Source organism: Lampetra planeri, chromosome 27 (assembly GCF_965212315.1).
Source record: "Lampetra planeri chromosome 27, kcLamPlan1.2.h2, whole genome shotgun sequence".
NCBI classification, from domain to species: Eukaryota; Metazoa; Chordata; class Hyperoartia; order Petromyzontiformes; family Petromyzontidae; genus Lampetra; species Lampetra planeri.
The window spans coordinates 1,862,428-1,877,136 of record NC_136133.1 but is presented as its reverse complement, the minus strand read 5'-3'; the positions used below and the strand labels follow the sequence as shown (position 1 = coordinate 1,877,136).

At 45.9% G+C, this 14,709-nt stretch overlaps 1 protein-coding gene across 2 annotated transcripts in view; it reads left to right on the top strand.

Annotated features, from left to right (window-relative positions):
- The window catches only part of LOC144727984 (transcriptional coactivator YAP1-like), a 28,358-nt gene that overhangs the window by 2,509 nt on the left and 11,140 nt on the right, over nt 1–14,709 (top strand). The window contains exons 2-5 of one of the 2 annotated variants that reach the window (XM_078607148.1): nt 7,203–7,545; nt 8,125–8,252; nt 9,162–9,275; nt 9,716–9,885. In XM_078607148.1, the coding sequence (XP_078463274.1) occupies nt 7,203–7,545; nt 8,125–8,252; nt 9,162–9,275; nt 9,716–9,885 (755 nt within the window). Of the gene's footprint in view, nt 1–7,202; nt 7,546–8,124; nt 8,253–9,161; nt 9,276–9,715; nt 9,907–14,709 lie in introns of both variants that reach the window. The other variant, XM_078607147.1, reaches the window with a different exon arrangement.

Genomic DNA, 14,709 nt, shown 5'->3' with positions numbered 1-14,709 from the left:
TTGGTTTTGTAACTTCAACAACGCATGGGCAGATTCAGGAAAATCTTTTGACTTTCACTCATCTCGTTCTCAGTTTTGAGTTTGAGAAACTCGTCCAAGGTTTAGAGAGTTTAAGGTAAAATACTTTCAGGGTTTCTGTTAAGCTGGTTTCTTAAACGTTTGCGCTTTTTTGGAGCATTACAGTTTAATATCTCAAACGCGAATTCCCTTAAATTTCCCTTCACATTTATTCAAGCTGGTTTATTAAATTCTAAGACGCATTCAAGAGTTGAGGTAACTTTAGCCCATGGCGTTTCTTCAAAATACACTGCCTTTTTGCAATACTATTGTACTTAAGTAAACGTTTAAGAGCCAATACTAAATCACAACTTGCAGAAAACATTCCGTGAAATCCCTTAAACTTTCCGCTTAAATTGTTTTCTGGAACTCTTACACTTAATCAAGAGTTAAGGGACAAACTAAGTAAGACAAATTCTTTAACTTTCATTTGAGGGCTTTCTCCAGTTGCATTACGCAACACCATTAGTCATCTTAATCGCTAATAGTTTACACTCAACACACTAAGTATAACGAAGGCAAATGTCTCAATCTTCACTTGAGCTTTAATCTTTAAGGAGGTTTCTGAAACACCCTTAACAGTCAAGTTTTAAGACACGATATACTTTCAGTAAATATTAAACGAAATAATTTAACTTTCCCTGTGAACACTTCCTTTCCAAGGTGGTGACTGCAAACTCACACTTAAGTGAGTGTCAGTCAGGGTACAAAAAAAACCCAACTCAAAGTTTCGTGAGATAACATTTCCCATTAGTTATTTAAACCAAAAAATGTAAGTCACTAACATTATCCACAGTACCTAGAAACGGGAGATTAAGTGTTTAGCAAAATATTCGGACACAGCAGAAATCATCAGATCATAATCAGAATATGTATGTATACTGGAGGAATAAGATGAGCTTAAACTCTCTTTTTCACAGATGTCTATAGCATCTGCTATTATGTGGGAGGGCACGAAGATCGCAGATTCTATTATGCGCGTGATGTTATCCGCTTAACGGGAATCAAAACGGACAATCGAGTGAATGGGAGGAATACAGCGACGGATAATAGGAGTTTTTGTGGCCCCTAAACGTCTACCACGGTTAATTGGGAGTCGCACGTAATTGAGTCATGGGTAAGGCAAATGTTGTCAGCTTGTTGTTTTCGAGTCAATATACGCTCTCTTAGGATTAGGTGCTCACAATGTCACGTGAAATGGCTTTTTGTTGTTTAAATGTCCCTGTTGGTTTTTGTGGAATGAAATGTGATTTTTGCGTATTTTGAGGTGGGTCGTCTGGATGGGGTATTGCTTTTAAATCTGTGATTTTTGACAATCACTTGCATTGTTCAGTCACAAATTGAGAAGTATATTATTGTACAGTTCGTTTTTTCTACATTGAACGTTTCTTAAATGTTTATTTTCGTAATTAAGCCTACTTTGGCTTATGGTATTTGTTAGATTTTTGTGACGTAAATTGGAAGTTTGTTATTTTGTCCAAATAGTTTCATAACCCCGGGTTCTCGCAGAATACGATAAATATTTTATTTGTTTTAACCTTTGTGAGGTAAAACGTATTATACATTAGCGGTTTTTTTTTACTAAATTCCAACATTCCCAACATTGCTAGGTGAAAATGGCTTCAATGTGTTTTTTGTATTAAACAAACTTTGTTGTTATGTAACTTTACTTATAGCAGGAGGAATTTTGATCGTTTCCAGAGCTGGGATGCTTAATCGACGAGTCGATTCATCAACTAAAAAGGATTTTTTTAATCGCCGAAAATAAAGTTGACAATTTTTGTTCAATCAGTTATACTTGGGCACATAGAGAAATAGCAGCTACTCAAACATCATGGCCTCTTAAAAGGTGGGAACCCACCCCTAGAATTCATGCACAGCACGAGGATGTGTGATGGTGCAAAGTGTATCAGCTATACAATACGAACCATCTGCTTCACAGTGGATGTTAAAGATCCTGTGATGTCACTCAAGTATAGGACATTGTGTGCCGCGTCTCGAGGTACAAATTGGCCAACTTAGAAAATTACCTGCGAATTATGGCATTACTAGGTTTACACAAACTTTGTCCCCCACTAAAACTACAGCTGGGGTGCCACGGTGGCGAGATGTTAACTCGGTCACCTGGTATACAGGTTGTCGGTTCGATCTCCACCCTGGCACCTGCTGTATATTTGGAGTTTGTGTCTCTCTCTCTCTTCCCCCGTGGTCATATGGATTTTTCTCCAGGTCCTTCGTTTTTTCCATCCACATTTAGAGTCAACACGTGTTTTTAGAGTATTCGGCTGCTATACAATTACACGTGATAAGCCACTTTGTTGAGCTATCGGTTGTGGCCAGGCCGCTTCTGAAAACGAGCCATAGAGCGCAAGTGGACCTTACCTGGTAAAATAAAAAAATACTTTATCGTTTCATTTAGACTCCTCTGAGAGTCATGTCTTTGATCGGAGTTGGTGCGTCTCTCTTCCAGGATGGACTCCACTCTGCAAAAAAAAATTTGGAGAACGGATAGATTAGTTTTAGTTTACTGCAGAACTATGCAAAACATGGCATCTTCGTCATAGCCTTGCGCTATAAGAATGTTGCAGGCCAATGGCCGAGACTGGTGACGGAATGGCCTTTGGAAGGAGGGAACGCGTTCAAGAGGACACAACCGCTGTGGAGCAGGAGTAGTGAGATTAGCTGACATGCAGGAGTGAGATGGATGGTAGTAACAGCACTGGGCAGTGAGGGATGACGATGGCGTGAGGAGGCATTCATCCAGCAGTGGATAAACAATGGGGCTGCTGATGATGTGCGCAAATGCAGAAACACTTTGAGAGGAAACCCTGGGGGAAGCTAAGGGATTTCGTGAGTTTTACGTGCGTTTCAGAAAGGCACCTAAGAAGAGGACATGAAACTAGAACATTGCACAAGTGTGTTTGTTTTTGGGGCTCCCTTGGGTATAGAAATGCTGTCTTAATGCATGCCCTTTAAGGCAGGTTGAGAGGCTATTGTGGCCAAAGGGGACACGGTTATGAGGAAGACTGTAGGGCTCACACTGGAATACAACACGCACGAGAGAGAACTTACAATAAATATATATGTACACATGCAGAATAGCAAGCAGATCTAGAGCAAGGTTGGCATGTAATGATTAACCTCTGGCAAGCGATTTGATTGTGTGTTGCTTTTCAGGCACATGGTTTGATTCGACAATTTTATTCAAGAAACTTCGTTCAACGTTGTGAGTGTAGCGGCCACTGGTGGCTGCGGCAGTCACGTGAACCAATTACATCCTGCATGGATTAATCTGTGTTCACATAATTATCATGAGGGTTAGATAATCAATATTTATTGGTGTATTGTTACACTCTAAAAAAGGTCTGCGATTAAATATTTAACTACATAATTAAAATGTAGTTTTGGAAGAGGTGCAAGCGGTTGATTTATTACAATGATTTATAAATGTTATTGTTGCAATGCATTACCTCTACTTTTTGCAAGAGTAAACGTAACAATACATCGAATTTTAAACTTAACATTCGTAAAGACATTGCACTGTGAAGCGTACTGCAGTATTACGGATTCCTTTTCAGTCTGCAAAAGCCAGTCCTTGTGGTATCGGATACTCAATTTGTCTTCTGTAATCGTATTGGTAGTATTATGTGGTCAATCGTAGAAAACCTCTTCTGAAACCAGCTTTCTCTCGTGGTTGACTAGCATCTACATTGACCGTTTTGCTTGGATTGTGCAGGCTATGTAAAGGCATTTGATTCACTGGAAACTAATGCAGAGTGATCCCAGCTCTCAGAAACAAAGACCTTCAAGAAAACCCAATAGACATTTAAAAAAACACATTTACAAGGATAGAACAACTAACACTGGGAGTGTGTGAAGTAACAAAATACAACCATTAACCGTAAATAAAAGTTAGTGGGCTTGGGCATGCCTCGGACATGGCCGATTATCGAGTCTTAACAACAATTCCAGCCAAAGGAGGGATTTGCAAGCCATATCAGACTTCGGGGCACGTGGTGGGGTGGTAGAGGAAAGTACAGCAACTAGGATAGACGTAAATGGTCTCCTCCCAGCTTCTAAACCTACCAACTTGTCCTTGGAGTCTTAAGAGCCAGAAATCTGTCCTTGATGTTAACCCCAAGCAGTGACGGAGGCCGGAAATGAAGGGGGGGGGTCTGCACAACTCGTTTTGTAGTAGCTGGGTGGGTTTTTTTCGTAACTCCTTTTTACAACCTCCGAGTTGTCAACTTGCAGCCGCTTCTGAAACCGCATACAGTATTTTCATTTCCTGATCGTGTCAATTGAGAAACCTCTGCAGCCGTTCGTTAATGATTTATGGAGGGTCACCTGTCAGGCACTTTTATGGCAGCATCTTTACAGTTCTTCTACTCAATAAACAGCAGCAGCAGCCCTGATTTATCTACTGCTGGATGAGAGCTTCCCCAAGCCGCAGCCATCTCTAATGGTTTCGCCATGCAATCATCTACCTAGCTCCCAACAGACGAGCTGCACTCATCGCTGCATCTCCACATTGAGCATGCATTCAGACGTGTTCCTTTGGCTGAGATTCTGTTAGCATCGACTGTTGTCCCATCATCACTTCGCCACATGCCCTGCCCACAGTTTACTTTTCTTAAAGGTGAAATGATGTTTCTAACTTGCGCATGTTCTCCAATGCATGCGTTAATCTATTGTCTCTCGGTGTCATTTCGAACGTGCATTTCTCCGTGCTAGTTATCACAGTACCTACTCGCATATCCGACTCGCTGAGAACTGACGTATAGGCGGATATGTAAATAGGTCAGATATGTGGACATTTATCGCAAATGACAGTTACACCGTGCACTGCATTCTGCAGTGGTAGTGGGTCGTTAATTGGTCAGGGTGGATATGCGATCGATATGTGACGTTCAATATTATGCTTATTGTATTAATTGGTTCCACGGTAGAGTGAGCGAAGCACAATTAAAATGTTGCGAATCCAATCCTGGTTGGGAGTTGATTCAGCCCATCATTTGTCCTGGGTGGATAAATTGAGTACTGCCATGTAAGGAAGGCAACAGTATTTGTCCTCTCCCAGACTTATCCCTGCCATAGGAATGTGGAATGTTTACCACGGGCTCAAGGCCGTAGAAAGGAGATGCACACCGCTTCGATGCTCACTTGAGAAACAAAATCGCAGATTTTTAAAAAAATATTTATCTCATGGTGGAATTCCTTATTTTCAAGTTGCTCTCTCTCTTCCTACATACAGCCACTCCTTTAGAAACATTTTTCCCAGAACATACAGACCATAGGCATGATTGAATTTTACTCTTTGGTTTTTTCGGTAAAGTCACGTAGGTGAAAATAAAATAAAAATGAAAACAACTAAATTAAATCGCGACGTTTTGGGCGCAACACAACAATAGCTGAGGCTTACCTCAGCTATTGGTTTCGCTGTTGGTTGCCCCCACCTGATGACGGACGCTTGTGGCGCGCCCGAAACGTCGTGATTTAATTTAGTTGTTTTCATTTTATTTTCACCTACGTGACTTTACCGAAAAAACCAAAGAGTACGGATCCTTGCAGTCACGAAAACTTAAAATCTAAAATGATTGAATTTTGTTTCTTATCAAACATATCATCCCAAGGCTTTCTTTGTTGGATTGCTTGTAATTGATAGAAACAGGAACCATGTAATCAGAAAACATGCAAATTTAAGACATCAGATTGTCTGTTGACAAAGGTAAGTGCGCTTGGGCAAGACACATCATGGCTAGAAGGGTGATGGACGGTTGAAGAAACTAATGATGTGACACCGGGCATCCTAGAGGACTTCCACTATAGAGCTATTGGTAGAGGGGTGGCACGGTCCGTGGCTCACTGCGCCATGAACCAGTTGACCTGATTTTGATTCCCGGCCATGTATGTATGTATATATGCTGAACTTCTTTTGCACTGTACGTAGCCAACCATGCTAATCAACCGGTCATGGCTATCATCCGTGGCGAGTGATAGCTGAACCATCCTGGGCCACCTCTGCTCTTCACTGACATGCACTGACCAGTGTGATGAAGTATGACCAAACAACCCTTCCAACCAAAACTGCATGGGGAGGGCCTTCACCTGCCCGTGGATTGACAAAGGTCTGTGAATTAATATTCGGCCAGATGTGCTTATATCCTTGTATCAGAAGTGGCCCTTTGGCTTCCCCCCCATACCAGTGTAATGTAAGCATGTGAACGTATTGGCGGTACACCGGTGCGCAGTATAAATTAAAATAAAAATCGCAAAAAATGTATTTCTTTTGCCCGAGATTCGCAACCCTGGTCAGAAAATCTCACGGGGTGCGTCAACATTGGTTCTCGTGATGTTGAAGCAGTCGGAAGATGATTGTTATGAGCAGCTGAATGCAAAGCTTCAGTCTGTTGCCGTATAGCACCCAGCCTGATGACGATTGGTTCCGTGTTCCAAAGGCAGATTTGACTCATGCCCGAGACTTGCTCGATTCAACGACACAAATCAACGGTCAATATTGACCTGTTTTTAGAAAGTCTCAGTAGACTGAATAAACCTTTGAATCTCGTCAAACCTGGCGACTGGGTCAATTTAAAGACTTGATAAACAGATTTTGTGATACAATTTTTGATTTTAGACTGTTATATGAGGATCGGTATATTATACTGCACCGGTGTGTCCCACAAATATTTCCATGTATTCCTTATAATCGAACTGGGCTTTGTATACCTAAAGGATGAAGTTGAAGGTGCAGCCCTGCAACTAATTGTTCACGCAACTGTTAGCAGAAGAGCCTCCACAAAAAGCCCCTATCGACATATTTGGCCTACTTTTCTATGCTGGCCAGACGTCTTGGAAGAGGTTGGGGTGACCACATGAGCTGCCGATCCACTGTGGCATACACATTTATACTGCTGGGCGGAGGAATTTACGACACTTGCCTATTGTTTCTACTGTTGTTCTGGGTGATCGAACGGGAAACCTGTCCAATTGTGCTAATCATTGCACGCTACTTATGCAGCATCCCTGTGCCTATATGAGGTGTGCATATATCATATATCCACAGTATTAGGGCCGGCGTGAAACTCGCGCTGTGTGAGGTCATCCCCTTAATGCATGTAACCCCCCCCCCCCCTGCTCCACAGGTGCCGTCCATGCGCAGCACTCGCGCTCGCACTCCTCGCCGGCACTCCTCGAGCCAATGTCGACCCAGCAACAGCAGCAGGCGCAGCAGCAGCAGCAACAGGCCCAGCAGCAGCAGCAGGCCCAGCAGCAACAGCAAGCCCAGCAGCAGCAGCAGGCGCAGGCGACGGGTTTCCCACACCCCCTGTCCCCGCAGCAGCAGCAGCAGGTGGTGGTGGCCGCGCAGGCGGCGATGGTGCAGCACAGCCGGCAGGGATCGTACGAGCTGTTGGACCAGAGCGATGCCCCCTTCCCACCCGGCTGGGAGGTGGCGTTCACGGCCGCTGGGCAGCGCTACTTCATCAAGTAAGAGAGGGTTGGGCGAATTGTGCAGGGAGAGAGAGAGAGGGAGATGGACAGGGAGAGAGGTAGTCGGAGAACGGGCTACAGGCTGGGAGGTAGCGTACATAGCAATCAAGACGGCATTTATTCGTCAAGGGGAAAGAGGGTTGGGGGGGCGTAGGAGCAGAAGAGAGATGGGAGAGAGTGCGTCGTGAGAGGTGGGTGGATGGCGATTGGGAGAGTGGCAGGGAGAAAGGATGTAGAGAACCGCAGAAGTGTGCAATGGTGAGAAAGAGCAGTGGGCGATCGGGGAACGGAGTAAGGTAGAGCGGGATATATGGAAAGATGAAAAGAAAGGGATGGGGGGGGGGGGGTGAGAAGAGAGGGGGATGCAGGACAGATTGGGAGGGAAAGTGAGAGAGATCAGGAGAGATTGATATTGATGATGGTGGTGACGACGATATTGACGACATTGACAATGTTGATGACGACAATGATGATGATAATGTTGACGACAATGATGACAATGTTGATGACGACAATGATGATGACAATGTTGATGGAGATGGTGACGACTTTGGTGCCGATGTGTGAATGTTTCAGCCACAACAATCAGACGACAACGTGGCACGACCCGCGCGGGATACTGGCGGCGGAGAGCGGCACCGCCAACCCTGGAGTGAGCCTCGTCACAGCGAGCCGCACCAGCGCACAGGGGCCACAGCAACTTGGTGAGAGGCGCGGGGGGGGGGGGGGGGAGAAAGACGCTGGGGGGGGATGGGGGGGAGAGACGCGGTGGGGGGGGAAAGAGAGCTGGGGGGGTTAAAGAGGCGCGGGGGGGCGGAGGCAGGGAGAAAAGCGTGGAGGGTGGGGATAGAGGCGAGGGGGCGGGGAGACACGTGACGGTGGAAGATAGACGGGGAGGGGTAGACAGAGACGCGGGGGGGGGGAGACGCGGGGGAGGGAGAGAGACGCGAGGGGGAGAAGTGCGGGGGGGGGGGGAGAAGCATGAGGTCGGGGGTGAGGAGATGCGTGGGGAGAGAGACAAGGGGAGAGAGAGTAATTAAGAGAGAGATGGAGAGGAGAGAGAGAAGTGGAAAGAGGGTGGATGGAGTGATAGAAGAGGGATATGGGGAGAGAGCTGAGGAGAAATAAGACAGAGATTAAGATCGAGCAACCATTTCCGAGTCCGTCGCCTCAACGTTGTCGCGTCGTGGTGCACGCCGCTAATCCTAAACATCAACAGCTCGATGATAAAGGCGTAAACTCATCTATGGGCTTTCAATTTAAAGCTTTCGTGACTGCAGGGATTCATCTTCCTGGTTCTTTCGGTAAAGTCACGTAGAATGGAAATAATAAAACAATAAAAATCAGAAAGACAGCATCTGAATGACGCTGTTTTTCTGACAGACCTGTTCTTCACCTGAGGACGGCTGCTTGCGTTGTGGCCGAAACGTCGTGATAATTATTTTATTACGTTTTATTTTTATTGTTTTATTATTTCCATTCTACGTGACTTTACCGAAAGAACCAAGAAGATCATCTATGGGCTGTGTGACAATGCGTGTGATGAGGTGGGGCTTGCTGCCTATGCAATGCTATGCTGATGGCGATGATGTGGTGGCTGGTGTGTGTGGCAGGACCCCTGCCCGATGGCTGGGAGCAGGCTGTGACTCCGGATGGAGAGGTTTACTTCATCGACCACAAGAACAAGACAACCTCCTGGCTCGACCCTCGCTTGGAGCCAGCCTACAGTAAGCGGTGATGGCGGCCGCCCGCCATCATCACCACCATCACCATCACCGCCGCCACCATCACCACCATCATTACTATAAATGCCACCACCTTTGCCACCATCACCGCCATTGCCATCCAACCCCGGACTAGGCCTACGGCATTTTCAATGCTTTCCAACTAAGGTTGAAAGTGTCACCCAAAACGTGGCACTAAAAGCCAGGGTTGAACGGGGGACCATCCTTGTCAACCCCGTCACGCACGTGCCTCACCTCCCCATGTAATCAGCGCTCAAGGTTATCTCGTGGCGTCGCGTAATGTGTGACGTCTCACTGCTGCAGCTCAGAACGGGATATCGCTCATTAAAACTTCTCAGGACAAACGCACATAGAGAGTTAAATAATTTTCTTGCTGAGTCTTCAGAACTAATGTTCCTGTATTCCCCCTCCCCACCAAACAGAATCTCCTCAGCAGCGGCTGACGCCCACCCCAGCTTTCCCCACACACGGCCACGCCCCGATGTCCCCGGCGGCCAATCAGGCGGCTTCTGGCCGCGGGCTTCCGACCTATCAGGCGACGGGAGGGCTGGGTGCGGCACAGAAGCTGCGCCTGCCTAAGGAGAAGATGAGGGTGAGACACGACATGAGACAGGTGCGTCACGTTTGCTCGAGGAGAGCTGGGATATCCCACTAAAGTAACCGATTAAAAAGGCTAATTTGCAGCCCTGCAATTGCTTGTTCGAGTCACTGCTAATGGAAGGGCCTTCATTAGAGGGGGGGGGGGTGCCAGAGCCCCTTGAGAGCAGTGGTTCTCAATCGGGGGTACAAGGGCCCCTTAGGGTATGTGGCAATGTCCCAGGGGGGTACCTGAGGTGATTTATTCGTGAAATTATATCATACATGAGTAATTGAATAATCATGTCTGAATCTGACAATTACTGTATTTAATGAGCCAAAAATGTCTGTGTGTCCTGCGTGTGACGTCACTCCACGTTGGCCAGCCCCCCTCATTAATACTCATGAACAGGTGACGTCCTCCACATGACCCCCCCCCCCTCATTAATAATCATGAGCGGGTGACGTCTTCCAAATGGCCACTCTCCATTAATATTGATTAGTGGCTGGCGTCACTCCACATGGGGGGGGGCGAGGCACCTCCTCCCCCCTCCTCAGCGTCAACTTACAACCCTCACTACAAAGGCAGAACCCTCACGTCACGTGATCTCCGTAGCGCTGTTGAGACATCGAAGTAAAAAGGACGTCGTGATGAACAAGGGATTATAACCTTTAAATGAAATAAGTCTGTGTCACCGCGGCCTTACACATTGCACATGAATTGATGCAATGAGTATCACGTCACGGTCTGCCTTTCGCTTGCAAGTTTCAGATTTAATGAAATACACCCGACCTTGGACGGGCAAAAGGCTAATAATATAAAATAACTACAATAAAATATAAATCCATATGGTAACCTAGATTGATATAATAGACCTTTCTAGACTCATTGATTCTAAACAATGTGGTTTTGAAGAGTAACAGAGAGCGTGAACAAATTACGTCATGCATGCAGAGCGTGCATTGAAATGTTTTTAGTCACTTGCAGTTATTAGCTAGTTAGGATACCTGACAAAATGGAGAAGTGATGAAAATGTTGATGTTCATTAATCATACATTTATTTCTCAGAACCATGTTGGGCCAGGCAAGGGGGTAATCGGTTGAAACAAAATTCAACCAGGGGTACAGTAGCCAAAAAAGGTTGAGAACCATTGCCCCTACGGGGTATTTGACATCTTACAAATGGTCGGAGTACCCCCCACACACGTTACCGCACTACACAGCCTAATGCTTGTACTCCTTTTCCTGTTGGGTAAGCATAGGCAGTTTGATGTAACACAATAGTTGCAACTTGCAAGTATTTCTGGGAAGTCTTTGCCCAACTTCCATGATTTTCAAAAGAACTCGGGAAAATTGTGGACATGGCATTTTTTTTTCCCCAACACGTTCCCGTTGAACTCTCATTTGGGGAGAAATTAGTTGGCTCAGGGCAGCTCAAATCCAGCTGGTTGTCCCAAGAAAATGCGAAATAATCAACCACTTTGTAAGAGTAGAGAGGAGAAGTTAAGTGTGGGGGAGTTGTGTAGTTGAGGCAGTAGACTTTAAATTGCTACTCTCACCCAACACGACCTAGGGTTATAGATCACATTGCCATCATCATCTAAGACAACAATGCAGGTGACACCACAAAGCTGCTTCTGACGTCACTTTATCCACAATAGAAACACACCTTTTCATGTCCTGCCAAGCATGTTTGCTTATAAGTCAAAACATAATTGTTAATTCTCAGAGCTGAAATGGGACCAAATTAAGTGAACAACCAAAATAAAATTTTTGTGGGATATGCATGCAGTCATTGGTTACTGGACTGTATCAAAGTTAACTCTGTACCTGAAAACCAAGTTAAATTTGCCAGTGGCTGATACCCGTTTTCGCTGGAAGGACATTCATGTGTGGATGTGTGTTTGTGGGATGGGGTGACGCTGTGGATAGTGCACTGCACTCTGATCATAGGAAGTGTAATTTCCCTGCACAGTTAAAAGCGGTGATGAGTGATAGAGTTGGTTCTGGGCTGCCTAAAGTCAACTTGGGCTTAAAATGAGTAACTGCTGCAGTGTGTAAGCATCGGCACTGCCCTGTGGCTGCACTTGCCCAGGCTGTAAGGCTACACGGGGGAGCTTTATTTTGTGTGGGTCTATTATTGTGTTTGTGGGTGTATGTTTATGCATATGCATTTGTGTGTGAGCACCTGCATGTGTAATTGTGTGTGTGGGCATGCGCCTGGGGAGCAGTGGATCACACATTGCTCGGGGAACCCAGCGGTATGAGTTCGATTCCCGGCCATGGTTAACATCAATGACACGTATCTGAATTTCCCTAGTTCGACAAACTCACTTTAAAGTAGTACCTTGGGCCGTGTGTTAACATCAGTGCTCGGGAGAGATGGAGGTCATTGGGTGTTGTGCTGACCACACGCCACCTCCATCAAAGCTCTCAAACAGAATTTACTTCAATGGTCTATAAGACTTCGAGGGATATGTCTATGTCTTCATGTGTGTGAGTGTGTGTATGCCTTCATAGGTGCTCGGTAACAGCATTCGCCCCAACAATCTGTTAAGGCTATCCGGGGGATGTTTGTCTTTGTAGATGTGTGGAGTGGTATTGCAGTGGTTAACGCGCCGGGCTCCGAACCCGGTGACCCGAGTTCAATACCGGCTCGCAGCAAACACCAGTGACGATTATATGAACCGGTCCTGGGTCTACCCTCGGTCGACTCAACCTTAAATGAGTGCCTGGTGCAAGGAGACAAAGGTGGCAGGGCGTGGTTCTGACCACCCTCCCCCCTCGTGTGCCGTGCAGGAATTCACATGTGCTTGCGAACAGTACTTGCCACACAAGTTTGTGAAGGCTATACGGAGATCTTTGTCTTGTGTATGCATATGTATGAGGCATGGGGGGGGGTATCTGTGTTTGGGTGTGGCTCGGTGTTGGTGTATGCCAATCCGTGTGAGTCCCTGTGCAGGTGCATGGGGGAGCGGTGAGCGCGCTGTGCTACGAACCTGGCCACCTGAGTTCAATTCCCGCTCACGACCAATAAACCGTGGCGATTATCTAAACAGGCCCCGAGCCTCCCCTAGGTCGACTCAGCCTAAAATGAGTACCTGGTGCGATGTGTAAAAATAATGCCATTAGGGAGACAAAGGTGGCGTGGTGCTGGCGACCCACCCCCTCGTGTACTGTTACAGCCTTGATAAGTGCTCACTCACAGCACTTGCCCCAGCAGTCTGTTGAGGCTATACTGAGGGATGTTTGTCTTTGTATGCCAGTCGATACGGGTCCCTGTGCAAGTGCATGCGTTTGTCTGTATGTGCCCGTCTCTTATTTGTCCTATTGCGTGTGCATGGGTGCGTCCCTGTGCATGTGTGTGCATGTATTTCCGTGTATGTGTGGGTGTGTGTAAACATGGAGCTGTTAGGACTTGTCTGCAGATACCTCCGTTTTTCCGGAGCTGGTAAAGCGTGGGTGTGCCTGCTCTGACGTTGCCAGTTTTATCCCGAAGGTGAAATGGGAGTCCCAGAAACAGGGGAGGAAAACCACACAAACCTGTTATTCCCCCTGCCCTGATTTACGAGCTATACCAGTGTGGGGGTGCACGGCAGTGCATGCACATGTGTATCGTAGCGTTTGTGTGTGTGTGTATATCGGCAAGTATGTCTCTGTGGGTGTGCGTGCACACGCATGTGTGTATGGGGGGGGGGTGCGTGAGTGATTGCGTGTGCGGGAGTGCTCGAGTGTGGGGAACAGTGGCGCAGTGGTTACTACAAAACCAGATGCCAGAGTTCGATTTCCACTCACCGCCAGCATCAGTGGCGAATATCTGAACCGGATCAGGCACTTCCTTGGGGAGACAAAGGTGGCCAGGCACAAACATGTATTTATTATTTTTCGATTTAAAGCTTTCGTGACTGCAGGGATTCATAGTCTTGGTTCTTTCGGTAAAGTCACGTAGAAGGGAAATAATAAAATAATAGAAATCGAAACGTCGTGAGAATTTTTATTGTTTTATTTTTTTTACTTTATTATTTCCCTTCTACGTGACTTTACCGAAAGAACCAAGAATATGTATTTATTATGTTATTGTCCACATATATCAATGGGACAGTATTCATGGAGCAGTCTTCCTTTATCATCAGAATTCTCGGCAGTATTTGTTTAACAAGCCACACCTGATGAGAACCAGAGAAGTTGAAACTCATAAAGAGTTTGCTGCTGTAGTAAATGCTGCTGGAAAACATTGATTGTATATATGTTGAACTTCTTTCGCACTGTGTGTAGCCAACCGTGCTCATCGAAGGTGCAATTGATGAGGCCCCTTTTCATTACCTTCATTAATACTTCATGTAAAAGCAGTTGAGAGTCATGGTGGTCGCCAGCGGGTGGCTTACGAGGACAGAGCATTGAACCCCGGCACCTTTGAGTGCCTAGGTTCGAATCTGGGTTTCGGTTGCACGTGTGGTGACCCAGAATGCCATTGAAAAAGAGACTCGGTGTAAATAAATAGGCTCTCATATGCTTCTGTAAATACCTTTTATCCCGATTTGTGTTATCGTTTTCACGTCGCGAGATGCAGAATTTCTCACTATTATTAAACTCTTAATTCTCAAACTTAACACGTTTCACTGACGGATCATCGTGTGCTCTGCTGTTGGCGACTAATCAGATGTCCTCCGCCGACTGTGATAAAACATTGGCGATTAATAAACTACCAATTCAGAATCGGACTCGCAATGTTTATTTTCAGAATCAGAATATTTATTTAGACTGAAGGAAATCCGATGAGCTATAAAGTTCTTGTTCACAGATATCCATTAGAGGCGGGTAAGAACGTTACAACAACAG